At 46.2% G+C, this 27,282-nt stretch overlaps 1 protein-coding gene across 3 annotated transcripts in view; it reads left to right on the top strand.

Moving 5' to 3' along the window:
- Nucleotides 1–4,151: 4,151 nt before the first annotated feature.
- CRPPA (CDP-L-ribitol pyrophosphorylase A) overlaps nt 4,152–27,282 on the top strand; it is a 231,552-nt gene continuing 208,421 nt past the window's right edge. For all 3 annotated transcript variants that reach the window (XM_040965017.1, XM_040965018.1, XM_040965019.1), the window contains exons 1-2: nt 4,152–4,375; nt 14,071–14,347. In XM_040965017.1, the coding sequence (XP_040820951.1) occupies nt 4,152–4,375; nt 14,071–14,347 (501 nt within the window). The remainder of the gene's footprint in view (nt 4,376–14,070; nt 14,348–27,282) is intronic.

Consider the following 27,282-nt stretch of genomic DNA (forward strand, 5'->3'; position numbering starts at 1 on the left):
TTTCATTCTGTAAGTTCTGATTGGGTAGCCAGGACGCATACGACCCCTTCTGCCAGGCAGATGCTGCAGAGACATGGGGGCCCAGTCTGCAGAGGTCTCGAGTTGGGATGACACGGCGGAGGAACCTGGCACAGAACTATCTCCAGGGAAGAGTGACAGAGTATCGAGATGGCCTGGCTGACTAACTGCCATGCTTCCTGCATTCCCTGGGTGGCAGGCTGAGTGCCTGGACTGGTACACAGCCGGGGTGGACCTGCATGGAAGTAATGTGTCTAGGAGCACATAAGCTGATACTAGTTGTAGCCTTTCTAGTCCCACCATGATTTTTTGAAATGAAAAGAAAGGATAACCTTGTGGATAGAATGCTTCCATTTCAGTTCTTTCATTTTCTCTCTTTTCCTTGCCTTTTCTTTTCTTTTTTTTTAAGATTTTCTTTTTCTTCTACAGAGAGTGTGGCGATAGAGAATGTCTTCCATCCACTGGGTTGCCTCCCAAATGCCAGCAATGGCCACCGCTGAGCAGATCTGGCACCAGGAGTTTCTTCCTGGTGTCCCCCGTGAGTGCAGGGTCCCGAGCACCTGGGCAATCCTCCATTGCTTTCTCAGGCCACAAGGAGGGAACTGGATGGGAAGTGGGGCAATGGAGACATGAACTGGCACTCATGTGGGATGCCGGCACAAACATGTGGAGGATTAGCCGGTGGAGCCACTGCACTGGTCCAGTTTCCATTTCTTAGTCTTTCTCTCTTCCCCCCCCCCCCCCCCGCCTGCCCAACTCCTCCAGCCAATGACTCATTAATGAGCAAGTGCTGTGTTAGACCCTTGATGAAATGCAACAATTTTAGGTAGGAAGGAGTCTTCCCTTCCAGCCAAGTGCTGTTCATATGGGCTCTTGGCGTGTGCCAGGTGAGGACTTTAGATGCTAAACTACCACTCCGGGCTCTGATTCTTAACTCAATGTTTATTTGAGTTTGTTCCATACCTACAACAAACTCACACTAACAATGCACATCTGTGGGCTGAGGTTGTGATGCAGCAGGCTTGTTTTTGCCTCTGTTGCGAGCATCTCCAGATTCCAGCTCTGGTTCACATCCTGGGTGCTCAGCTTTGGATCGGCTGAGCTGTGGCCATTGCGGCCATCTGAGGAGTGAGCTAGCAGATGGAAGATCTTTTCTCGGTCACTCCTTCTCTCTGCAGATCTGCCTTTCCAATGAAAATAAATCTTTCAAAAAAAAGAAAGATTTTCCATCTTTGCAGAAAGATTCAGCATGATTAAGATGTCAGTTCTTTTCAAGTTGAAATTTAAGATTAGATTCCAGTTAGAAGCTCAACGAGCTGTTTTGAGAATATTGACCGAGTGATTCTAAAGTTTACATGGAGAAGCAAGATCTAGAACAGTATTAAAGAAAAACAAAAATAGACGATTGACGCTATTGGATTTCAAGGTTGACCAGCAAGCTATAGTCTTCAAGTCAGATGTATGGTGAGAGGTGATATGACGAGCGAAACAAGAGGAAGAAGCTAGAAATAGATCCCCCTGGATATAATTAACTGATTTTAGGCAAAGAAGCAAAGGCAATACGATAGAGTAAGGACTGTCTTTCTGCTTTAAAAATTTTGAAAAGGTGAGAGAGAGAGAGAGTAAGAGAGAGAGAGAGAGAGAGAGATATTCTTGCATCTCCTGGTTTACTCCCCAGTAATCAGTTAATCAGTGGACAGAAGATCTTTCTCTTGGTCTCTCCTCTCTGCATATCTGACTTTCCAATAAAAACAAATAAATATTAAAGAATTTATAATATTTATAGTTTTAAAGTGAGTCAGATGATTTACTATAGTCTTAGATTTGGGGGATTAGGACCTGGGTGTTTCTGATAAGCCAGAATTTTGCCTCCCATAGAAGGTGAGGATGGAAAACCCTGGGAGAACCTCCACAGTCTGTAAGCTCTGTCTGGCGATGACCAGGTGGGAGCTTATTTTTTTCTAAGCTGTTCACCTGGTATTTCAGAGCAGCTGCTAACAACAGGTTCCAGGTGGTCCCGCTTGGTAGGGTACTTCCAAATGGCTGAAGATTATCCTGATATAGTTACTCTAAGTCGGTATAGCATAGCATGGAAACTATGTTTTCTATTCAAATATGCCTAAAATGAAGCTAATGGTTTCCATCTGTATAAAACAGACAGAAGAAGGCTGCTTCTCATGATATTTCTCTGAGTGATTAGTCCATTTTGTTATTAGAACTTGTTAATATAACGTTTGTAAGATCCAAGGTTTTGCAGCGAATAAAGCTCAACTAGTGTTTGCTCTGAGAATAAAACTTAAAATGAAATTTTGAGCAAAATTTGTCTATTATGATCTGATGGCAATTTATATAAGATCTTTCTGATCACAGTTGGCCTTCTTCAAGATCAAGGCCAGGAAGAACAGCTGTCACTCCACTTTAAAGAGGGATGCATTAAGATCAGTGTTACACACTCATTTACTCATTCACCCATCTATTTAGTCAACAAGCGCATCCTGAGAGAGTGGCTAGGCTGGACACCGGTGTGGCAAGCCTGTCATGAATTTGCGACATCTGTGTTCAGATGGGACTTACAATGTTGAAAACCCTCCCCCGGGGCCTAGCTCTTCCTGTCTTGCACTGTGTGCTGTGGGGGAGGCCGTGTTCTTCATCCCACAGCTGCAGACCACGAGAAAATCTAAGAATCCCTTTGGTGTGTGTTCTCCTCAAACTAAACAATTCATAACGCCCTGGGGAAACCCTAAGGCTGGGGGCTTCATCATTCCTTGGTCCCACTTGCTGCTGGCTCAGCACCCTTTAGTTTCCTGGCCTTTCTGTTTTCAGGGCTCCCCATGTTCTCAGATGTATTGTAAGTAATAAAACCTCCCACTCACCTCCTACCCCAGCTCTCCTGGAGTGGTTTCTTTGGCTGTTGGCCACGCTCAAGAGATTTTGAATACCAAATTAGAAAGAAACTCTAACGACAATAATTTTAAAAAACGACCGTCATCTGACACAGCGCAACTCAGGAGCTCGGCAATGAGCAACAACACATCATGAGTAACAAAAGTGACAGAACGCTTTCAAGCACACCAAACGGCAAGGATAAGAGTAGAAAAAAAAATATTTTTAAAAAAGATTATTTTATTTGAAAGGCAGATTTACAGAGAAAGAAGTAGAGGCAGACAAAAAAATCTTCTGTCTGCTGGTTTGCTCTCCCAAGCTGGGCCTAGCGGAAGCCAGGAGATTGGCAATCCCTTCCGCGTGTGTGTGTCGGGGGCCAAGCACCTGGGCCATCCTCTACTGTTCTCCCAGGCACATTAGCTGGGAACTGGATAGGAAGTAGAGCAGGCGGGCCGTGAACCGGTGCCCATTTGAGAGGTTTATCCTACTATGCCACTGCACCAGCCAAAAACTTGCAAGTCTATTTGAAACTGGCAAAATGGATAAACTAATGACCATTGGGGTATTATCTCTGGAAGTTTACAGCCTTCACAAGATTGTCAAGTTACTGTCAGCTGAAGATTGCTAAGTATGAACTGACAATTTATTCAAGCAGGAATCCATTCAACATATATTAAAGCTCAGGAGCTGGGCATACAACTTAAGCCCCCCCACCCCGCCCCCCGAAAAAAATCTGTTCTTCTTAAATAAATCTGTTCTCCTTAAGTTTTTCAAGTTACATGTTTAGGATTTTTGGAGCCTATCACCCCCGCATAGGTTATGGGTGGTGCAGAACCACTTTGCAGTGCACCTGACTCTGCCTTACCCCAGGTGGGGCCAGGCAGCCTCGGGGGAGCTTTAAAGGGATTCAGGGAATGGAGGCGTGCGCACATTGGGCTCCGGCTCCAGATCCCGCAACAGCGAGGAGCCCGGGACCGAGTGCCGACTGCCTCCCCCTGCAACAGCTGCTCCGCGTCGGGGTGCGCAGCCAGAGCTGCCCCTGCGCCTGCAGCCCTGAGCGGGAAGGCCAGCCCGCCCGGGGGCGCTGGGCCGGGCGCAGACTGTCCCCTGCGGCTCCCGGAGACGCTCAGGGCCCGCGAGCGCCGCGTCCCTGTCCCTCGCCCCCTCGTCACCCCGAAACCACGACCGGAGGCAGCCAGACGAGCAGCCGCCACCGCTGCAGGTCGCTTGGGTAGGCTCGGTCTCACGCCATGGAGCCCGGAGCGGCCGGCGACTGCAGGCCCGCCAAGCCGGGGCCTTGCGTGAGCGGCGCGGCCCTGGAGGCCTCAGCCGAGCCGGGGAGCCGCATGCCGACCGTGGCGGCCGTCCTGCCGGCCGGGGGCTGCGGAGAGAGGATGGGCGTCCGCACCCCGAAGCAGTTCTGCCCGATTCTGGAGCGGCCGCTCATCAGCTACACCCTGCAGGCCCTGGAGAGGTAAACGCGGCTCGCGCGTCCCCGTCGCTCCTTCCCCCCGCGCCGCGGCTCCTGACTGGAACCTGAGACGGAATGCGGCAGCCCGGGCTGCCTCCTTCCCCTAACCCCGGAGCCCGTTAGGTGACCAGAGCCAGCAAGTGGAATAACGAGAGCGCCAGAGCACGAGGCTGGAGGACAGGAACCCTTGGTTCCCGCCATGGCCGCGCGCGCCTGAGGGGAGAGGCGCCCTGGCTCCGCGCATGCGCGCACCTGCTGACTCGGTGGACGCTCCTTGGTTCCTCCTGGCTGCAGCACCTGCCACTTCTAGGTGCTGAGGGCGGAGATGGGAGCGTGCTCTAGTGGTGGCAGTGGACCCGAGCGAGCGTGGCACCGAGGCTAACACGCCCCTTTAGCCTTTCAGAAAGAGGGACTGGAGTTAACTGGCGGGGGAGGGAGGGAAGAAGGAAGGAGAGGGTATCTGGGGTCAGGTGGCTCAGGGAAGCGGCAGTGACATGAGAGGGGATCCTAATTTTATTAACCGAACCTGGATTTTAGCAGCCGGTAACCTGGCAGAGTCTCGGCTGAAGCTGGAGGGATGGGAGGGCGCAGTGGTATTACAAAGGTCTTTTATGATGTGGCCATGTGATTCAAGTAGTTTTTTTTTTTTTAAAGACTTATTTGTTTTTATTGCAAAGTCAGATATACAGAGAAGAGGAGAGACAGAGAGGAAGGCTTCTGTCCGAGGATTCATTCCCCAGGCGGCCGCAATGGCTGGAGCTGAGCCAATCCGAAACCAGGAGCCTGGAGTCTCTTCCGGGTCACCCTTCCGGGTGCAGGGTCCCAAAGCTTTCCCAAACCACAAGCAGGGAGCTGGATGGGAAGCAGGGCTGCCGGGATTAGAACCGGTGCCCATATGGGATCCTGGCGCATTCAAGGTGAGGATCTTGGCCACTAGGTTACTGCACCGGGCCCCAGAGTTGATTTCAAAGCTCATCTGACTTGTCCCTCATAAGGGAGAATTTTCCTTGCTTAAGCTTCTGCTCTCTCAACAATAAAGTCTTGAGTCATTCTCACCAGTAAGTTTTGGTTTTTATAGTTTTCTTTTTTTGAAATACTGATTTAATAGAAAGACAGAGCTCGAGAGAAAGAGGGAGATAACGACGGATGTCCCATTTCCTGGCTCACTCCCTGAATGGTCGTAGTTCTGGGCCAGGCTGGAGCCAGGAGCAGCTTCTTTCAGGTTGGCCCCGGAGATGGCAGGGTCCCATGCACTTGGGCCATCTTCCACTGCTTTCCCAGGAGTGCTAATGGGGAGCTGAACTGGAAATGGAGCATGTGAAAGATCTATTATTAATTGTGGCTGCTTGGGGAGTGAATCCTTGCTGTCTCTCCTCTTGGTATATCTGACTTTGCAATAAAAATAGGTCTTTGGAAAAATCCCCACTGGTCACGTAATTTCTGACTTTGAATGTTCAAGGACAGAACATATCACTGAAGGTTGGTTAACCCTAAGTAGGCTGAAAAGTGATTACAGTGATGGCCACACGTGTTCAGATGCATGATGCAGAGCTAACTCGGAATAATCTAGAAGGTGATGGGAACACCACCTGGCCTTACTTTGTGGAAGTCTTAAGAGCCATTCCTTTCAGTTCTCAGGTGGAGACCATTGCCTGAGATGACTTAAGGTGTATATATTCATCTCTATTTCAAAGGCAGAGTGATGGAGAGATAGAGATGGCTTTCATCTGCTGGTTCACCTCTCAAATAGCGGGGAGCCCTCTCAGTCTCCCTGTGGTGGCAGGGACCCAGAGTCCTTGGGCCATCATTCACGGCTGTTCCTGGGGGTGCACTAACAGGAAGCTGAACTCCAGATGCTCCGATGGGATGCGGGGTCACAGGCCACAGCAGCTTAGTGGACCACACCACACGGTCTGCCTGGATGACTTTGATACAGTTCCATGCTCATCATAAATCTTATAATTCACTTGCCATGCAAATCTTCTCCAGGAAGATGTGCAGTGGCAAAGATAGAGAGCGTCGGAGATCTTACGATAAAAGTGAATTGCTGTATGGTGTATATATGATGTTAGGATTTTGACATTCTAGCCAGAGTTTCAGTCCCTTTGTAGTTTGGTTAGAGTAAACTCCCTCAGACAACCCCAGATAAATTTGAAAAGCAGATTTTGAGGACCTGTATGAGGCCTCTGTTTATATATTAGGGACACTTGGTCTTAGGATTGAAATTGGGTTGCTGTATTGTTTTATATCCTAGAAATTCAAAGCAGGTCCGTGTCTAGTTGTTAAGGCATTAGGTGTGTGTCTTATAAGGTGTTAGCGTAGAGTTGTCTTGACTTTCTTGCTGGTTTTTTTTTTTTTTTTTTTTTTTTTACTTCTCAGTTTTTGTTTTCCTGCATACTGTTTTGTCCTATTGCATTTTTCCAAGCTTCTGTTGGACAAGGTGGAGGAGGACTGTTGAGCACTTGGGTTAAGTTGACATGGTTGGAATGGCCAAGGGAAGACAGATGTGTCAAGGAGGTAGAGTGGATAGGTCTTGGTGATTGACAGGTTAGGAACCTCGAATGTTTTAGGATGCTTTTAGTTTTCTCCATGTGGTTTGAGATGATTTCATTGTAAGGGTTACCAACCGAAGACTCGAGGGGGAGTCTAGGAAGGGAGTCGGGCTGCTGTGTTTTGTCCAGTCAGGTGATGAGTGTCCAAAGACCTCCAGGAGATTGCTTCCAAATCTAAAGATATGCAGCCTCGGGCATGCCAGGTGCAGGCCTTCATGGCCAGAGCAAAGGGACTTCCCTAAGGAGAGGCAGCTGGGAGCCAACGCCCGTGAGGGGTCAACATTCTACAGCTGAAAGAGGGGGTGGAGAGATGGCAGCTGGGGGATTGTGACCCTAGTGCAACCAGGCTGAACGTCCATGAAGACTCGGGGCAGACAGCAGCCTGGGTGCTGTGGAGGCCAAACTGCTGCAGCTTGAATAGGGAAGAGAGCGGTGGTGTTAGCTTACGGTATGACTTCCTGTTCTGTCTTCAGCCCGTCTGTCCCCATGTTCTGTTTTTGACTATTCTGGTAATCTGAGCAGAGGGCTTCTGTAATTGATACGTGATTCCTGCAGTGCATCACCCCCGAGTTATTATATTTTTTCCTCAAAATATTTATAGGTGTGAGGAAGCTTGGCGCTTGCTTTTTGTTTGTCTGTGGCATGTGCTGGAAAGCCAGCCCTGGCGCTGGGGCCTGGCATGGGCCTGCCTTCCACGGGGCCATGCCAGACCCCGTGCTTCAGCAAATCTCTCTACTGTAGGCACTGTGGGAGGTATGGAAGGTCTTATTCAGTCCCATGATTTTCCATGATTAAATTTTAATGCTATAAAAGGCTTATAATTCTATAACTAGAAAAGAATGTAGATAAATCCTTTGTTATACAAACAGTACTTAGAAGGGATTGCAAGTACTGGGGGTAGCCTTGGGTGCTGAACAGTATAATAAGTCCGTTATCTCTTGAGTGGTCCAAAGCAAGCTTTTCCAATTTTTTTTTTTTTTTGGTGCCTTGTTATAAAAATTAAACTTTGTCTCATGGCTCAGTGACAAGCCACACACATTCCTGTTTCAACAAAAGTCTGGAAACAACACACTCTGAAGAGTTGGCTATTGGCTAGAGCCTAGGGAGCCATTTGATAAGTTCCTAAAGCACTTTAGTAAGCACACTGAATGGCTATCTTATGGTGAAGGACCTCTCATCCTCTTTTCTCCTGTTAATTCTTCTATATGATAGAAGAAAATGGCGGCATGATCTCTTTCCAGGTTGCTTTTAGCTGGATTTCTCGTGGAATAGCTCGGGGGACAGGCTATTGATCTCTAGCCCCATGGAAAGACTCTGCCACTGGCAGGTTGAATGTTCATTCACTTTTCTTTTAGAAAGAGAAGGCTAATGTGTTACTAAAACCATTCACATATTTTGTTCATTAACTTTCTATACAGTTTATGGCAAGCTTCTTTTTCTGGTTAAGATTGACGAATTGATCTGAGAGGCCGAGTGACATGGGGAGAGACACAGAGACCATCTCCTTCCATCCATCACCTGGTTCACATCCCAGATGGCTGCAGTAGCCAGGGCTGAGTCAAGCTGAAGCCAGGAGCCAGGAACTCGAGGCCTTGTCTCCCATGTGGGTTGCAGGAGCCCATACACTTGGGGCCGTATTCTCCTGCTTTCCTGGGCATATCGGGAGGGAGCTGGATTGAAAGGGGAGTAGCTGGGGCTTGAAGCAGCTTTCTGCTATGGGATGGTGGTATTTCAGAGGCACCTTAACCCACTGTGCTGTAGAACTGGCTCCCAAGAGTGAGTTTGATGGCTACCTGTTCAAGCAGTTTCTCGTCTGTTCATTTATTTAACAGACGCTGACATGTAATCTGATACCAGGAATTCTCATTCTTTGTTCATTATCGTCTCACAGTGTCCAGTACTGGGAAATACCACATTGTTGCCTTTGAGTGTCTCAGTGAACGTGGGAATGAATACCAATTTTTGCTTGAGTTATTAGAAACCAGAAGACATCTGACCATGTGGTGACAGTTGCAGCCATGTCGCAGGTCCCTCCTCAAAGGAGGTGATTGTGGCAGAATGGCAAAACCATGGAGGGGAGACCTCCTGCTCTGCCTGGCTGAGACAGTGTCTGTGTAGATGTGTGAGCCCTGAGGCACGCTGTGCTCCCAGCCTGCTCCGTTTGCTTTCTGTGGTGTGGGCCTGGGGCGATCATGGCATCAGTGTTCTCATTTGTGAAAATGGGTTGATGAGGATGACTTGCCTTCCCTCCTGGAGCTGATGGGGGTCCTGGGTGGGATGGTGCAGGCAGAGTGCCCTCCATGACTCATTAGTACCTGGTAAGCATTCTGTCCTTCTTAGCTGTTATCTGATTGCTCCCTCTGGAAGCTTGGTATGTGTGGGTTCTGGGTGCAGTCCTTGCTGCCTGCAGGCTGGCTGCCCAGGAGCGGAGCCAGATAAACATAAGGAATGCCCGGTGTTTGTCCTCTGGAATGTGAGGCAGTGTGACGGATGCTGTGCTAGAGGGGCAGTCCCCGAGAACTCCCTGGAGGTGGCCACTTCTGAAGTGAGACCTGAACACTGAGAAGGCATGGAAGTGTGCTGGGCGATGGAGAGACCAGTACAAGGACTGTTGGAGAGGCCAAGAAAGCAGCACGGCCGTGCTCCTCTCCCACTTTCCCAGAAGCAGCTGTGTCTGAGCAGGGCCAGCCAGGGACTGGTGATGGGCAGGAAGCAGGCAGAGGTCAAGTCTCCAATAGCCTCGTGCTCCACCAGCAGGGCGGCCCTCCCTGTTGGTCTTGGAAAGGAGTGTGTGGAGCAGAGAGGAATGACTGGCCTGGGACCAGATGAGAAGGAGTGGCGGCAAGGAGGCAGGTGCTGTGAGCTCTGGGAGACGGGTGGGAGCCATGGCTATGACCTTACAGCAACTTTAGCAAGTTGCATGTGACGAGAGGGGCTTAGCACCTGTCGCAGAGTGGCATGAACTCCAGAAGTGTCAGTACAGCGCAAGCTCTGAAGGTACCCAGTGTGCCGTGGAAGGGGTGAGGGATGGGTTACAAAGCCAACCAGCCTGTACATACTCCTGTTCCAGAATCTTCCTTGCTCAGCTTGCTGCAGACTGGCCTTAGACTGCTTGTGAATGCCATTGCTTTCTTTCTGCTTCTTTGTGTTTCGAATCCTGGGGCAGGTGTTCGGCATGGCAGGTAGGCTGCTGCTGGGTATCGGCTCAGCTTCCAGGTGCAGCCGGTGTGGACCTCGGGAGACCGGGCTGATGCCTCGGGTGCTTGAGCCCCACTCCTTGCTCCCCTGTGGGATACCTGCGTCCAGTTACCAGCTCCCAGCTTCAGGCCATTGCAGGCATTTGGCGAACTGAACCAGCAGATAGGTGTTCTTTGTCTCTATACCTCTCAGGTAAATACATAAGCATGGGAAGCAAAATGAAAGAATTCTGGCCCTGTGAGAGCCTCAAGACCAGGAAATCAGAGTTAGGAAATCAGACTTGGGAAAGAAGAAAATGATCACTAAAACCCCATTGCCAGGAAAAGCTATTTACTTCCTGGCTTTTGTTTTTGTTGTTGGTTGCAACGCAGGATAATGAGGAAAGCTTTCTTAATTTTCATAGTGCTTGAGACTATGTTGTACTTTCAGATGTTGTACTGCTCCTGGTAGGTGAGACAGATGTTTCTGCAGCCAGTGCTTATTGAGTGCAACCTAGGAATTATGCGTAAGGCAATGGGGAAAACAGATGCTGTCCAGTGTGGGAGTTTACGTTCCAGAAGACAAACTAAAAGAGATCTGTTAAAGCCAATTGGTTCATGCTGATGCTGTTTTGCTTTAAGTGCTTTTCAGAGTAAGAAAGTAGTACAGAAAGTGTATTTGTATGTTCAGATCTCATTCTAGTTTGTTTCCTGTGTTATACAAAGGTCAGTGTTAGCCACACTGCAGTGAAAATCAGAAAGACTTAAGACATACTAAGTTCTTAAGTTGATTTACTTATTTTATGCAAAAGGCAGAATTTACACACAGAGATGGTCTGTCTGCTGGTTTATTCCCCCAAATGGCTGCAGTGGCTGGAGCTAGGTGCTTTATCCAGGTCTCCCATGTGGGTGGCAGGTCTGAATCACTCGGGCTATCACCTACTGCTTTTCCGAGTGCATTAGCAAGGAGCTGGAGCAGAAGTGGAACAGCTGGGGTAAACTTAATCTGATGCTCATGGGATGCTGGTGTTGCAGGTGGCAGCTTAAACTGTGATGCCTCATGTTAGCTATCAGCTGTTATTATTTTTTAAAAGTTTATTTGGAGGGCAGAGTGACAGAGGGAGAGGGGAAGATAGAGAAACTGCATTCAGGTTTTCTACATGGGGGCAGGACCCAAATTCTTGGGTCATCGTCTGCCTTCCCAAGTGGTATTAACAGGAAGGTGGATCAGAAGCGGAGCATCCAGGACGTCAGCCTGTGCTCTGATGTGGGATGCTGGTGCCCCAAGCGTTGGCTTTATCCCACGGTGCCCAGCTGTTACCTTATGTTCTGTGTTCTGTTATCTTATGTTCTATGTTAGTTGGCGTGTGCTGCCACTCTTCTTGCTGACACCTATAGCTACCTCCAGGTTCTGTCTTTGATCCCCATGTGCAGGCATCATCCGGCAGCTAGCTTGTGATTTGCAGTGCCTGGACTGTAGCAGCAGCCTCCTGGCTGGTGTCCTTCCGCCCTTCCTCAATCCACCCAATCCATTCCCAGTCTTGCTGCCAGACTCGACCTTATGTTTTCACTGGGATGTGGCAAAGGTGTGGGCAGAGCTTTGCTTTTTTCCAAGGCCCCAGGGAGTAGCCCCTTGCTGCCTTTCCCCTAATTCCAGAGGCCATTCACATTCTTGGGCTTTGGGCGTCTTGTCCTGCTGGTCTTCACGTCTCCTTGGACTCTTCCTCATGCTTTCACTTTAAGGAACTCCTGTGATGACCTCCAGCTCCTCTAGATCAGCCAGGGTCATCTCCCCATTGTGAAATCCTTCATCTCCAGGCCTGCAGGGTATCACATCTACCTGTTTCAGGGATGAGGAAGTGGGCTTCTTTGAGAGTCCATTATGTTGCCCACCAAGCCATCTGTAATGCCACAGCACACTCTCTGAGCTTAAAACAAGTATAAATGCAGTCACCTGTTTAATTAAAGGCTGTTGACAATTGCTTTTATAGATTTCTAAATTTATAATAAAAGGTTTAAATTCTCAATGTGGGAGGCTGTGTGGCTTGGTCACGTGCTGATCTGAGCCTCTAGTATCCTCTCCTCCTTGCCCAGGGCTCCTCACTTTGTCCCAGCCTGAGGCTCTTGCTGTGAGCTCTGGTCAGAACGTCCTTCTCTCCCTACTTCCCCACCACTTTGGTCCACTGCGGAGCTCTCCTTAGGTGATGCTTTTGCCCCTCTCTGTGCTGGTCAGGGCTTCCCCTGTACTCACACCTGGCTGGTAGCTGCTTATTGGTGCATGCATTTAAATCTCTCTAAGCACTGGATTGTGGCTTAGTGGGTACATGTATTTAATTAACTCTCTGTAACAGGACCCGATGGTGGCTTGTAGTCATCGACGTATAAGTATATATTTGCGTCACTGTATAAGCATGTGGTTATTGCTTGTCTTAGCTGTTGAGTGGTGCATGTATTCAGGTCCCACCGCAACTCTGTGAAGACAGTGACTTTCTATTTTATTTCAGCTTCCATGGTAGTTGTGGATTTGGTGCTCAACAAATATTAGAGACATGGATTTAAACAGGAAGGCAGTTCTCCTGTGGAGTATTTCTTGGTTTTATTCATCAGTGTAGCAGCAAAGCCACTGAAGAATGGGGCGTTGAGTTCTAAGATGGGGTTGCTCAGTAACAGAGCACCAAGCCTGTTGATGATTGGGCATGCGCCTTCACTTTCCAGGAGAGAGAATCCTGGAAGGATATTCATTGCTCAGCCCCTTCTAGGACCCTAACTCTTGTTAGGAGATATTATATGACATTTTTAAGGAATATGTTTTATTTGAGGGGCAAAGTGATGGATGTCCTTACTCCACAAATGCCTGTCTTGATGCTGAGGAACTCAGGATCTTCCACATGGAACTCGGGCTCGCCCATCACCTGTTGGCTTTGCAGTGCGTTGACCAGAAATTGAAATCAGGCATGGAGTTTGGGAATTGAACCAGGCTCTCCCACATGAGGTGCAGATGTTCCAAGTGAGGAATTCACAACTACACTGAAAGCCCATCCTCCCGTCATGGCTTTCTAATGACCGTGAGGAGGTGGTCCTGGTGGAGGGGTCTTGGGGCCTTCCAGTGGCATTTGCCCAGTGCTGATTGTCATGGTGTGGGAGGTGGTCCTGGTGGAGGTCCCTTGTTGGCAGACTCTTGTACCTGCAGTGATGCTGGCCCCTGTCTGCCCTGGCCTTGGAGGGAGGTCAGCTGGACTGCTGTGATGCAGCAGTCCCTTAAGGGGGTGCTCTGGTGGCAGCCCAGAGTACCACTGCATCCTTCTGTAATGAACTGTGTTCCAGCAGGAAAGAAGTCCATTGTATGCTTTGTAAATGACAGAATGTATCTGTGGTATGTACTGTGCAGTGGACTAGGTATATACAGTTTCATTAAATTCTGCGAGTTTTCACGTTGTCCTTCAATCTATTTGCACCAACTTAAAGTGGTTTTCCCAGCATAAGTACATGAGGACATAGGTGGGGTTGATGTGTGGTCGGTTATGATTTCATTGGTGTTCACATGGTTGGTTGCCAGCTCAGCTGAACGCACCTCTGCCAGGAGAAGCCACCTTTTGGCATGCAAAAGTCCTTGACTAGTTCTTATCCCATTGAAGGAAACATATTTGCAAAAATACGGATTCAAAAGCACATGCCTCCTCTTCTAGTCTATGCCCAAACATCCTGCTACTGTTTAATGTAAGTGAGTGGAAACGTCTGAAAGCATACCCGAAGCTTTGTGCACAGGTCCTATGCTAGGTGCTATGAAATACCCCCTGTGTGAATAAAGTACTCTTGGCTGTTTCTTAGCAGCCTCATCACTTGACCCCTTGAAGTGCACTTAGCTGATTGGTAGACCTATTAAGAATGCCTTCACTGCAATTGAGCTTTGTCGCAGGCCCCTGTTGTCTAAGGTCCACTTGTGGGAACCATGTGGGTGCTTGCTTTCCAGGGCGCGTTGGGTAAAGGACATCGTTGTGGTGGTGACGGCAGAGAATCAGGGAGCTATGGAGAGCATCATACGGAAGTACCGGCACGCTCGCGTCTCGTTGGCGGAGGCTGGGGTGACTCGGCACAGGTCCATCTTCAATGGGCTCAAAGCCCTGGTGGGCGACAAGCCTGGCTGTGAACTCTCCAAGCCGGAAGTGGTGATCATCCATGACGCCGTCAGGCCATTCATGGACGAAGATGTCCTGCTTCAAGTTGTCCTGGCTGCGAAGGAACATGGGGTAAGTGTTGTGCACTCCCGAGCGTGAATAAAATGATGAATTTGCTGAATTTTGATAGAATTATGTCTAAATGGCACATTGTGTTTTACAGGGAGCTAGAAGAACAAAAGGCTTTTCAGGAACTTTATGACATTCTAGATGGAAATGGGTCTGGGATTTGTTTTGTGTCACTGATCACTGTATAATATATGCTATTGACGGAGGAATGCGGAGCTGGTGTCCCTGGAGTAGGGACACCAATGGAATGTTAATGAAACTTCTTTCTACTACGTAAAAAAGGCCAGACAGATCTCAGAGTGTAGAAAGTACAGTCAAGTCCAGCTCATTGTGCTCAACTTCATATTTTTGGTTTTTCTAGGAGTAGCCTATTTTCTAGCAGGCATACAAGAGTTTTGGACTTCTTAGAGTGACTTTTTTTTTTAAAGGTTTATTCTTATTTGAAAGGCAGAGTTACAGAAAGGAGAGAGGCAGAGAGAGATTCTCTACGTGTTGGTTCACTCCCCAAGGGCCACATCACCATGGCTGAGCTGATTCAGAGCCAGGAGCTTCTAGGTCTCCCACATGAGTGCAGGGGCCCCACAGTTGGGGCTGTCCTTCTCTGACTTCCCAGGCCATAAATGGAGAGCTGGGTCACAATGTTGCTTTTGAGATGTCTGGTAGCCAGTAAAATGGAATTGAATCTGCCCTTTTCTCTGAAGGTTAGTAATTTTTTTCATGGGTAGTGTTTAGTCTCCATGGTAGGCCTAGATATACATTTCTTTTTCCCCCTTTATTTGTAAATACCATAATTTGTGAACATTGATTCATACTTTTCTAGAAAATTCTGAATTATCTGATTAAGTATTCTTTGCCTCATCACTCTTATAGATTAGTTTTTGTCTTGTGGCTTTAGTGGGCCCTCAGTTCTCTTTTATATTTTAAAACTTTCTTTTTGGAGATTTATTATTTTAAAAGGCACAGTTACAGATAGAGGGAGGGAGAGAGAGCAAGCGAGCTTTTATCTACTGGTTTATGAGAGCGAGCAAGCTTTCAGAGAGGGCTTTCATATACTGGTTCACTCCCCGCATGGTCAGTGACCTGTGCTGGGCCAGGCCAAAGCCAGAGCTAGAAGCTGCTTCTGGGTCTCTCATGTGGGAGTATGAGCTCAAGTACTTGGCCATCCTCTGCTGCTTTCCCAGGCACATTAGCAGGGACCTGGATTGGAAATGGAGCAGCTGGGACTTGAACTGGCAATCATGTGAGATGCCATCACTGCAGATAGTGGCTTAAGCCACGGTGCTACCATGCTAGTCACACCTTTAAAAATTTTTAAAAAATATATTTATTTGAATGTCGGTATTAGAGAGGAGGAGAGAGGGACAGAGAATCTTCCATTGATGATTCATTCCCTATATGGCTGAAACTACTAGGACTGGGAGCCAGAAGCTTCATTTTGGTTGCTGCATGTATAGCAGGGCCCAGGTCTTGGACTGTCTTCTGCTGCCTTTACCAGTTCATGAGCTGGATGGGAAGCGGAGCAGCTGGGGCTTGGGGACAAGAGTTGATGTCTATGTGAAATGCCGACATGGCAGGCAGTCGCTTTATTACTGGCCCTCTTTAGAAACTTTTCATCATTTTAGTATGCTACTTCTTGGATAAATGCAGTTTTTCTGCTTCATTATTTTTTCTTTTCAGCATTTTTTTTTTTTTTTACTACTTCTGAGTTCCATTGGGTCCTTATCAAACGTGATGAGTCTCCTGTTATTTTTTAATTGTCCTAATATCTAATGTATGTTAGATATAGATTTTAATATGTTAATATTAACACATGTATATTTAATAACCTTGAGATGTACCATACATAATTATATATTGTAGCTAATAGTAGTACTTGTTTACATCTCTAGCTTCATTTCTGTTCCTTTTGCTCATGGGTCGCTTCTTCCTTGGTTTTGTAGTTTGAAATGTTAACCCTGTGCTTGCCATGCTAAGTCAGCAGGAAACTGGGGGCATGCATCTGCAGCTTGGGTTTATGTTCTGCTGTGATTCCTGGGGCTTTTCCAAGATGAACAACTTTATATTCTTGGCTCCTGCAGCACTGTATACCCATGGTCCATGCAAAACCAGGGGTCTCCTAAAGTTAGATAAAAAAATATATTCTTAGAATAGATATATTTCAAGGATTTGCTTTTGCATCAAAATAAACTTATCTTCTAATTTCATTTTCCACTGCTTTTCAAAGTGCCCACATATGTCTTTCGTTGCTCAATTCTATCTTGAATCCTGCTGTCCTCTTCACAGCTGATTTCTTACAGGAATAGGCCATACCCATTGCCTCTGCTTCCATAACCCGCATTGATTCTTCAGTACACAGCATGGTCACTTCTTTCTCCTCTGCTAAATTCCTTTCCAAAATCACTTGTGATTTTCCAGTTCCCAAGTTTCTCAATGTGCATTTTCAGTCTGATGTCCTGGATTCCTAGAAGAGTCACGATCCTTGGAATTTTCCTTGTAATTGGAAACTTTGTTGCTGCGCCCTTTGGGTCACACCTGAGCTCATGCTAGGGAGATGCCCTAACTTGGCAGGTAAGTTGATCACCAGAACAGTTGGTGATGCGATTAGAGGGTTGAGGCTTGACATCAACCCAACTTTAGGAGAGGAAGATTGGATTCAATGACCAATGTTTGAGTCGGTCATGGTTGCATAATGGAATCCTATTAAAAACTATGGACCCTAAAGGTCAGGGAAGTTCTCTGGTTTGTGAAGCTTCCAGTTGGGAGGGTATGGCCTGATACTGTGGAGAATGAGTGAATAAGCCCGGGAATTCTGCATTCCAGACCCTAGGGATACCTTCAGTTAATGACTGGTATTCCGTATCCTTGAATGAAACTGTGAGGGTATCACACTCTTCATTTTTTGGTCTTGTACACTATCCTATCCAAGCAGGGGTCCTGGGGAGCCCCCTGGGTTTGTAGCTGGCTAGTCAGGAGTATGGTTGGCTTGAGACCCCACTAGGGCTGACATTTTGCTGGGGATGGGGCCTTTTAAAATGTTTTTATTATGGATCTTTATTTTTGATTTTTACATAGATGGTTAGGGTACAAAGGGTCAAGGACTACACAAGTGGGTGAGACCATTGTTTCCAAGTTTTTTTTTTTTTTTTCCTTCTTGCATCTGGGGGAAGAGGGTACAAAGGGTCAAGGGCTATAAGAAAGTGAGACCATTATTTCCACATTCTCTTGCTGGGTCAGTTCTGTCTCCAGCCCTGTCTTCTATGCAAATCAGTGAGTGTTGGAGTCCATCCCGGTCCTGCCCACCACACACTCAGCCTTCACGCAAGCCAGCGGGAACTGCCACCTAATGGGAGCGACCCGCAATAACCCCTACCAGGTCCGTGCTCTGCCCTGGTTCCCGTGCTTGCCAGTATGTACAGCAGATTGGTCCAGTCTGTCCCACATTCGTTTCAGCTCTCATACATGCAAATAGGCACCGAGGCCCAGTTCAACTCAATCAGCCCCACTATCCAGCTCACGCCCCTGCCGGTGGGTGCCACTCTGTCTAGCCATGTCTGTCTCAGTTCTGGTTCTCATGCTCGCCAGTCACAGTGGCAACCCAAGAGAGAGGTGCCACTGTTTCCCTGATGGGCCTACTCCAACTCTGGGCCTTGTACTCTCTTGGTGGTTCTGTAGTTTAATTTGACAGAATTTGCACTCCCCCACCTCCTTGCCAGCATATGCCAGATGCTACAGCAAAGCCCCAACAACCCACACCCACTCTGACTTGTGCAGACACCAGTAGGATAAATCAGCCCAGCCTGGTCAATAGGTGTTGTGGCCCTGCTCGGCCTGGTCTGCCCCCATGCCAACTCATGTTCTCCAATGGAAGTGGTGGCTCAGCAGGGTGATTTGGGTTCACCCTCGGGAATGGGGCCTTTTAATGTGTGGGCTGTGTACTAATCCCTGGTGACTTCAGGATTGACTGGTATCACAGCACACCTGGTAAAATTTGACAGGGTGACCTAACTCTTCCTCCTTGTCACTCTTTTCTTACCATGGCTTCCAAGGCTTCCAAGGCCTGGTGCCAAGTGACTCTAGTTTGCCGGTTATCTTTTTGACTGTTATTGCATTTGATCGCATTCCCCCTTCCCACCATTTGGGTGGTTTCCTTAACTTGCTTTTTTTTTTTTTTTTTTTTTTTTTTTTTTTTTACTGCACACTCACTCAGGATCCAGGTCATGCCCACATTAGTTTGTTTTATTAATTTTAAAATTTGACTTCTGGGGCTATGCAGTATATCGAGAAACAGAAGGAGTGGTAGGATATTATGAAAGACTTAAAACCAACAGTTTGTTAGCCATAATTTCTTCTGTAGAAAGGAATCCATTTCTTTGCCAAGTATTTTCAACTGGTTTTTAGTTAAACATTTGAGTCATTAGCACCATTTCTAAAAAGAAGCAGTGATGTTTACATAAATGACTGCGTAGTTTGACGTATATGAATGTGTGTGTGATCTCTGGATTGGGCAACATTGCCGTAATCAGTAACGATAATGGCACTTTGGAAATTCGGTTGGAGTTCATAGGTATGCACCAGCAAAAACATACTTGCCGATTGCCCAGTTTCACAATTGTGTGCCTTGTATTCTGTGCATAGACTTCACTGTAGGGATGGAAATAATTTGGCAGCTGTTTCACTCGGCATTAGAAAACTTGACATTTAGTGGAGCTGACCATGGCTGACCTCACTTGATGGTGGTCAGTGCACTGATGTCTGAGTTTGTGCAAAGCAAACTGCTTGAGCCCAAGGTCCTCGGGACTCATAGTGATATCTATTAGAGAGGATCTTTAGACCTGACATTTAAGTCAGTACCAAAGAGTCATTTTATCTGTGAGAAAACAGTGAGTTGTGATTTGTGTATTTAGCGGGTCCATTAGCTTTATTGTGATAGACTTTTAAATGTCCAGCTTAAGTATGGAGCTAGGCCCAGACTGACTAGGAGGGAGGCCACAGTTGATGTGTTTTTGATGCTGGAGAAGCCCCTGGGGGGGGGGAGGGGAAACTTTCATTGTTTAAAATGGCTTCCACTTGCATTGCTAGTCTGATTTTCTTCAAATAAAACTGGGGAGAAAGTATATCAAGCACAGAAGAATGTGAAGGTAAAATAAGTTCACAATATCCAAATATAATACAGTGCTGATCATGTTAGGATTAAGGGAATTCCATTTCTTAGGCAGTACTTTCATTTCCAGAAGTTAAGTTTAGCATGTGAAAGTGGAAGCTTTCCTATTCCTTTTTGCTGAATGTCTACTTTTAATGGTGCTTCTCGTGGGCGTGCTGTAGTTTGAACATCTCCATTTCAGTATTGAATACATGATCTATTCTTCGATTTATTTGTCGAGCAGAGGAGATTGGAAGTATCCTGTAAAAATGTGAAGTACTCAGAATTGCATAATCGCTGGTGATTTGCTTTGAAGCTGCTATTTTGTAAACAGCTACTAAAGTGGTCTTTCCATGGAGATAACTCCATTGGCTGCAACTGCCATGGTTGGGCTGGAGGGTTCTGTTGCACGCTGGTGTAATTAGCTTGAACGCAGATGCCCGAGCAGGGATACATGTTGGCACCTGCCGTGTGGATGAATCTTAAGTGTTGTTCAAGTTTTGCTTTTAAAAGTAAACAGCAGAGGTGGGGTTCCCACTGCATTTGATGATGTGTATCTGTCACGACTTCCTTGCATTGACATGTGGAGCTATTTGTGTAAATTAGCCTGGGAGGCAGGCAGGCAGTCCCTGTGAGCTGAGCAGTTCAGCTGCCATTCGTGGCTTAGCGAGCTAATACTCCAGGAGCCAGCTGCATTTCCTAGCCTGGGTGTGATGCCTGCCTCCTATGACAGGTTAGACTCTGGAGACAACTAAGTGATGTCATCTCTGATTTTGATCATGCGGCTTCAGCGAACATGATCCAACTAGGGTGTCTGTCACAGAACAGAGGTCAGTTGGACGTCACTCCCTGGTCCAGGCCTGTGAACATCAACATGTGTCTTCTGTATGTGCTTATCTCAGACTGCTGCTGAGTGGCTGCTACTGACGAACAAGGTCAGGGAAGGCATTGCTTGACTGGTTACTTGTCCTGGAGCTTTGCCTGAGGCTGGCTGCCCCTGTGGGTTCTGTGTCCTCTTCACACTGCACTCACTTGCAGTTGTCCGTGAAAGCTCCAAGATCAAGAACATGAGAGTTCTTGGCACCTGCCAGTCCTCCCCTCTTGATGTCTCACTTAGGAGAGTTCCTGCTCCCTAGAAGTTTGTTTTCAGTTATCTGCCCATGTGCATTTTTGAAGATTTCTTTAAAATCTTTTTTTTTTTAAATTTCAAGAACGGTGACAGAGCGAGAGAGGTCTCTTATCCATTGAATCACCCCCCAAATGACTGCAGTGGCTGGGGCCGGGTCAGGCCAAAGCCAGGCGCCTGGAGGATTCATCTGGGTCTCCCACGTGGGTATCAGGGGCCCAGACCCTTGGTGGTCATCTCCTGCCTTCCTGGGCTTATAGGCTCAGACTGGAATAGAAACTCAAACTGATGGGTCCAGTGCAGGATGCTGGCATCACAGGCAGCGTTTTCAACAGCTATGCCCCAGCACCAGCTGTTTTCTGTGCAGAAGCTGAAGGCACGCAGAGCGCTCTGGATACCCGTGGGTGCTCGTTAGGTGGGATACCACGTGGAGCATCATTGGACCTTTGACTTTGGAGTTGTGTCCCCACCCGCAACCTTATCTAACATCTCGCTGCTAAACCTGTCCTGAACTTCACTTTGTTTGTTTTCTTGCTTTTCTGTTTGTGTGAGATGTATCCTTCAATTGTATATCAGTTGTTCAATTTTTTTTTTGTTACTTACATTTTGCATATGTTTCAGACAGCCTGTGGCTTTGGCTCAGTATTTGGGGAAGGGTCCTCACATTGTCAGAGCAGTCCTCTGTCATAATCCTGTGTATACCTCAGGGTGCTTGCTCTATAGACGACACTTGTTTTCCTCCCTGCTGCTTGCTATGTGAGCATTATTGGTATCAGTGTTTTATGCATCTTCTGGTGTGCAGGGACTACTCCAGGTGACATCTGCAGGTCGTCAGCTTCACCAGAGGGGGCTGAATTCGTTTCCAAACATGATCAAGTGTCTCTCCCATCAGCGGTGATTAGAACATGTGTCCAGGCTTCCCTAGGTCCTAACAAGCACTATCCTATTGGACCTATTCCTAAACTAGTTGGTAGGGAATGCTTTAATTATGACTTAAGTTAGTAGATTGGTTGTTGTCTTGTCATCTACTGATGGGCTTTGAGTGCTTGTGTTGAAATGCCCATGTGAGGGCTGGATGTTTGGTGCACTGCTTAAGGGAACCCTTGGGCCACGTACATCCCATATTTAGGTGCTTTGCTTCAAGTCCTGGCTCTGCATCCCACTGATGGGCACCCTGGGAGGTAGCAGATGGTAACTCTAGTGTGTGAGTCCCTGCCAGCCCCAAGGGGGAGAACTGAGTTTCAGACTCGTGGCATCTAGGTGGCCCAGTCTTAGCTATTGCAGGATTTGGGCAGTGGACCAGCATTAGGGAAACCTGTGTTTCTTTATCTTTTTTTTATAGTGAATATAAATGAATAAGTTTGAAAATAATGACCACAGGAATTTTTTTCTCCTGTTTGTAAAATACTAACTTATAGGAGTTTTCAATAGATGCTGTGTACTAGTAGTTGGCTAGTTGTATCCTATGTTTTATAAATATTTTCCCTCAGATAAAAATATATACAATGGTATTTTGTGACAAATGAGAATTCATTTTGATACCCAAATTTCTATTTATTTGCAGTGCTGCTTAAATTAAAGATTTTTTTTTTATTGGAAACTCAGATTTACAGAAAGGAAAGAAAAACATCTGGTTCATTCTCCAAGTGGTTGTAATGGCCAGAGCTGAGCCGATCCAAAGCTAAGAGCTAGGAGCCTTCTCCAGGGAGCCTGCACCTGCATGGGAGACCAAGGCTTTGGGGAAGCCTTGATTGCTTTCCCAGGTTACATGCAGGGTGCTGGATGGGAAGTGGGGCAGCCTGGACATAAACTGGCTCCCATACGGGATCCCTGGCACTTGCAAGACAAGGACTTTAGCCACTAGGCTACCACATTGGGCCCTTGCTTTTAAATTTAAGGTACCTTTTCACACACTGAGGTCGTGCAACTATTCACCAATATTCACTATGCTTTGGTGTCAGCTCTCATTTCTAATTTTTAAATCTCATTTTTTCCCTACAGTGGCTGTACTAATTTATGTTCACAACTTCAGTGCTTCTAAAGTATTCCTCTGTCCACATCCTTACTAGAATCTCTTGCTGTGTTTTGGTGTTTAGCCATTCTTGCAGGGGTAAGGTGATATCTCACTGTGGCTTGGCTTTGCATTTCTCTGATGCCTTGGGATGTAGAGGCTGTTTTCCTTTATTTGTTGGCCATTTGCAATTCATCTTCCGAGAACTGTTAATCCTTTGCCTATTTCTCAGTTGCATTGGTTGTTTGGAAAGTGTCTGATATTTTCATATTACTCTTTTGTCTGAAGGGGTAATTGAAGAAATTAAAAAGTCAAAATTCTTGAAATATGTGAAATTGAAAACATATCAAAACCTGTGGAGTACAACAAAAGAAATGGAGAGTTTATAGCCTTAAGTACTAGCATTAAAGTAAAAGAAATGTCTCAGAGATTTAATGATGACTTACAAAAACAAGAATGTACCAAACCTCAGATCGGCAGGAGGCAAGAAATAATAAGGATCAGAGCGGAAATAAATGAAATTAAAAGGAATACAAGATAGTAATAAAAAGCTGTCTTTTAAAAGACAGATGAAAAGATAGATGTAACCAGACTAACAAAGAGAAATTCAAATAAAAATTGGAGGTGAAATGGATATGTAACTGACACCACTACTGAAATAAAAAGGATCACAAGAAATTGGTATGAAGAACTAAATGCTAATAAACTGGGAAATCTCAAAGAAGTGAGTAAATCCCTGGATTTATATAACTTACCAAGATTAAAATGAAGATGATCTAGCTAACTTAAACATACCCATAACAAGCCATGAGATTGAAGCAGTAATTAACAGTGTTCATTCGGGCCCGGCGCGGTGGCGCAAGTGGTTAAAGGTCCTCGCCTAGCACGCCCGGGATCCCAGATGGGCGCCGGTTCTAATCCCGGCAGCCCCACTTCCCTTCCAGCTCCCTGCCTATGGCCCGGGAAAGCAGTCGAGGACGGCCCAAAGCTTTGGGAACCTGCACCCGCGTGGGAGACCCAGAAGAGGCTCCTGGCTTCGGATCGGCATAGTATCGACCGTTGCGCTCACTTGGGGAGTGAATCATGGGACGGAAGATCTTCCTCTCTCTCTCCTCTCTATATCCGCCTTTCCAATGAAAAAAATAATAAAAAATAAATCTTTAAAAAACAGTGTTCATTCAAGGAAAAGTCTGCACCTGTTGGCTTTGCTACTGAACTGTGCAAAACATTAAAAGCGGAAGTATCTCCAAGTGCTGTTTGAGCTGTCCCAAAATGTTGAATACGATGGAGCTCTGCCAAATTCTCAAGGCCAGCATTTGATACCAAGTCCAAGCGAAGACGATAGAGAGAAAACAGCAGGTTTTTATCCTTCATGAACATAGATGCAAATATTCTTAATAAAACAACAGAAAATGGCGTGTAAGACCACATACGAGTATACAATCACAATGAAGTAGGAATTATCCGTGAAATGCAATGGTATCCAACAGTTACAAATCGGTGAATGTCATAAATGACATCAATAGAATGAGGAACGGAAACTATATGGTCATCTCAGATGCAGAGAGCATTTGAGATTCCTAGCCCTTCACGGTAAATACCCACTACAGATTATGTATAGATGAAATATTCCTGAACATTAGTAATGTTTTATGTTGTAGGTCACAAGCCAGTATCACACTGAATGTTGGAAATGTATAAGCATTTTCCCTCAGGTCTGAACAAGAGAAAGATGTTATGTTTTGCCACACTCACTCAGCATAGTATTTGAAGTGTTAGCAGGAGCAGTTAGGAGAGAGAAATCAGGGGCATCAAATTGGAAATATGAAAGTCAAATTATCCCTGTTTGCAGATGGCATGATGCTGTGCATGGGAAGATCTGAATACTCCACGGAAAAGCTGGATGAGCAAGACCACTGCAGGGAAGAATCCAGGACTGCTGCTGCCTGGCTACACTGCTGAGATGGACTGTTTCCACGTGAATGATATACACTTTGAACTTCTGAGGAGCTTCACATATTTGATCCGCTCTTCTGTTTGGGAAATGGCTGTCATGCACTTGTTCCTCTAGAGCATGTGATCAGTATTGAGGCGGTACAGTGGTACAGTTGAACTGCTGTATATGGATATTCCTTTCTCAAAATATGAAAACATTCCAGCTGAAGGGGACCTACAGTAAAACACATGGTTGAAACTTCTAATGTAAGCAATAAGCAACTCAGGTCAACTTGTGTTAAGTGATATGGTTACAAAATGGCACACATGACGCTTAGGTCATTGCTTACGTGTTACAGAGCCTGGCTGCTTCTGTCCAAATGCTCTTGTCAACGGCATGTGACTTGTTCTGGACTCAGCTGACAGTCTTCAGAGACTGCTTCATTGGAAAGTACCCTTAGGACATACAAATACGACCAGGCGACACTGGATGATGCCTCTGTGTGGTCTGTCCCATGGCAGCTTACAGCAGATTCACAAGTTCTGCAGTTGTTTACTGGAGCAAGAGCAGTCTTGGTGATGGGGAGACAGCAGTTGCAGAGTGAACAATCCAGGGCTGTAGTGTCCCACAGAGCACTATACAGGCAAGGAAATACTCGGACCCTACTGTCTGGTACTGAGCCACTAAGGCACATGTGCCTCTTTAGTCCTTGAACTGTTGCCAACTGATTTTTCAGCACTTGGACTTACTCTAATTGCAGGGATGTTGACTGGTCCTTTGGAAGGCGTTTGGAAGGTTTTAGGCTGAGGACAGCTATATTACCTTGAACGGTGCTTTTCTGTTGCTTTACAAAGAACAAGAGTGAAGGGTAGACCACCTAGGAGGGTTAGCCCGAGAGAGTGAGTGGCTTGCATCCAGACTGTGACAGTGGAGATGATGATAAATAGGATGATTTGGGATATTTCAAAGTTAGCAGGGCTTAAGGATGGATTAGTTATGGAATATGAGGGTAGGAGAGACTTCCAAGATGGCATTCCTGGTTTTAGGCTGGAAGAGCTGGGAGAGTAGCGTTGCTATGTGCAGGTGAAATCTATCGGAGCAGGATTGGAGTGTGGGGAGTGAGGAGAGCCAAACCTTTTGATTTCATTATGTTGTAGCTGAGCTGTTTATTTTGCACTGAGTGGAAAGATTCAGTGGACATTCATGTGTGTAAGAGTTCAAGAGAAAGTAGGGGGGCTGAGTAGATCTAGCTTTGAGGAACCACATGCTAAAAGTCATGTGATTTGGAGCTTATCCATGCAATGAGTACAGACAGAAGTTGTCTGAGGCTGAAGTTCTGGAACATCTTTTAATAATTTGTGAAAATGCGGGTCTAGGACTTATTGCGGGAAGGAAATGAGAGGGGTAATGGAAAATGGTTTCTGAAGGCCAAATGAACATTTTCAAGACCCCGGGAACTGTTGATTGGATTTGGCAATGTGGGCTCAACCATAGCCTTAGCACCTGTTTGTTATCTAGATAAAATCCAAATTGAAGTAGATTTTAGAGAATGTGAGAGGAGCAGGGAATTGGAGATGTACTGTAGGACAGGTAATTCAAAGAATCTTGCTTTTTATTTGTGAGGACATTCACTGTTGGCTTCGAGGTGAGTGGTCAAAGGGGATAGATTTGGTGGTGGCAGATGTCAGGGCCTCGCTGCATGCTGGTAGGGATAGTTCCATGTGGGAGTGAAAATGGAGGGGCAGGTAAGGGAGGATGGTTGGTGCAGGGAACTATGTCAGCACTTGAGTAGGAATGAGTAAGACCAGCGTGAGTGATCTGTCCCTCAGAACTGAAAACCCATCGTTGTCTTCAGAGCACAGGGTTTGAAGCTCTTTGATGCTGTTGTGAATTTTTTCCCCTTAATTTCATGTTGGAGTTATTCCTTGCTAGTATGTAGAAATACATTGGGTTTTTACATATTAAGCTTTTTCTTTGTATCTTTGTTAAATGTGCATATTATTAGTTCTTGGGTGAATTAAGGATTTTCTTACTATACAAGATCATGCCATCTGCACACAGGGACAGTTTTACTTCCTTTTTTTTACATTTTTATTACATATTCTTGCCTAAGTACCATTTGCTATCTGCTTTTTTTGGTGAATTGGTGTTGGTTTTTATCAAATGAGTTTCTGCATCTATTGACACATACCCTTTTTTTTGTAGTACTGTGATATTTTACATTGTACGTGTGTGTGTGTGTGTGTGTATGTGTGAGAATGGAACCAATCCAGTGTGCCTTTGGATAACTCCCATTCAGTACTGGTGTATAAATTAGGTTTGTAAATATGATGCTCCCTGACTAATAAGTTTATGTCTTAAATCCATTATAAGTTGAAAATACTCTACTTGGAAATACCTATAATATGCCTAACCTGCTGGCCATGATAGGTTAGCAATGGGACAGGCTCTGGGTGCCAGCTGCTTACCCTCTTGTTCTGTGCCTGCACTGGCTGGCATCAGGAGAGGGTGTCTTGTCTAAATCTCCCGGTAGCCTGGGAAAGATCAACAATCACATTTTGAAGTACAGTTTCTACTGACGCTGTGCCACTTTCCCACTGTCATCAAGTTAAAAACTTTTAAGTAGACCTATTGTTAGCTGGAGACCATCTGCTCTTCTGGAGGACTTTTGCGTCTGTTTTCATAAGATCACTGGACCTGTATCTTTCTCGCCTTATTGAAATGT

The sequence above is a fragment of the Ochotona curzoniae genome, unplaced genomic scaffold, assembly GCF_017591425.1.
Source record: "Ochotona curzoniae isolate NIBS_2020 unplaced genomic scaffold, NIBS_Ocur_1.0 scaffold_3835, whole genome shotgun sequence".
Lineage (NCBI taxonomy): Eukaryota > Metazoa > Chordata > Mammalia > Lagomorpha > Ochotonidae > Ochotona > Ochotona curzoniae.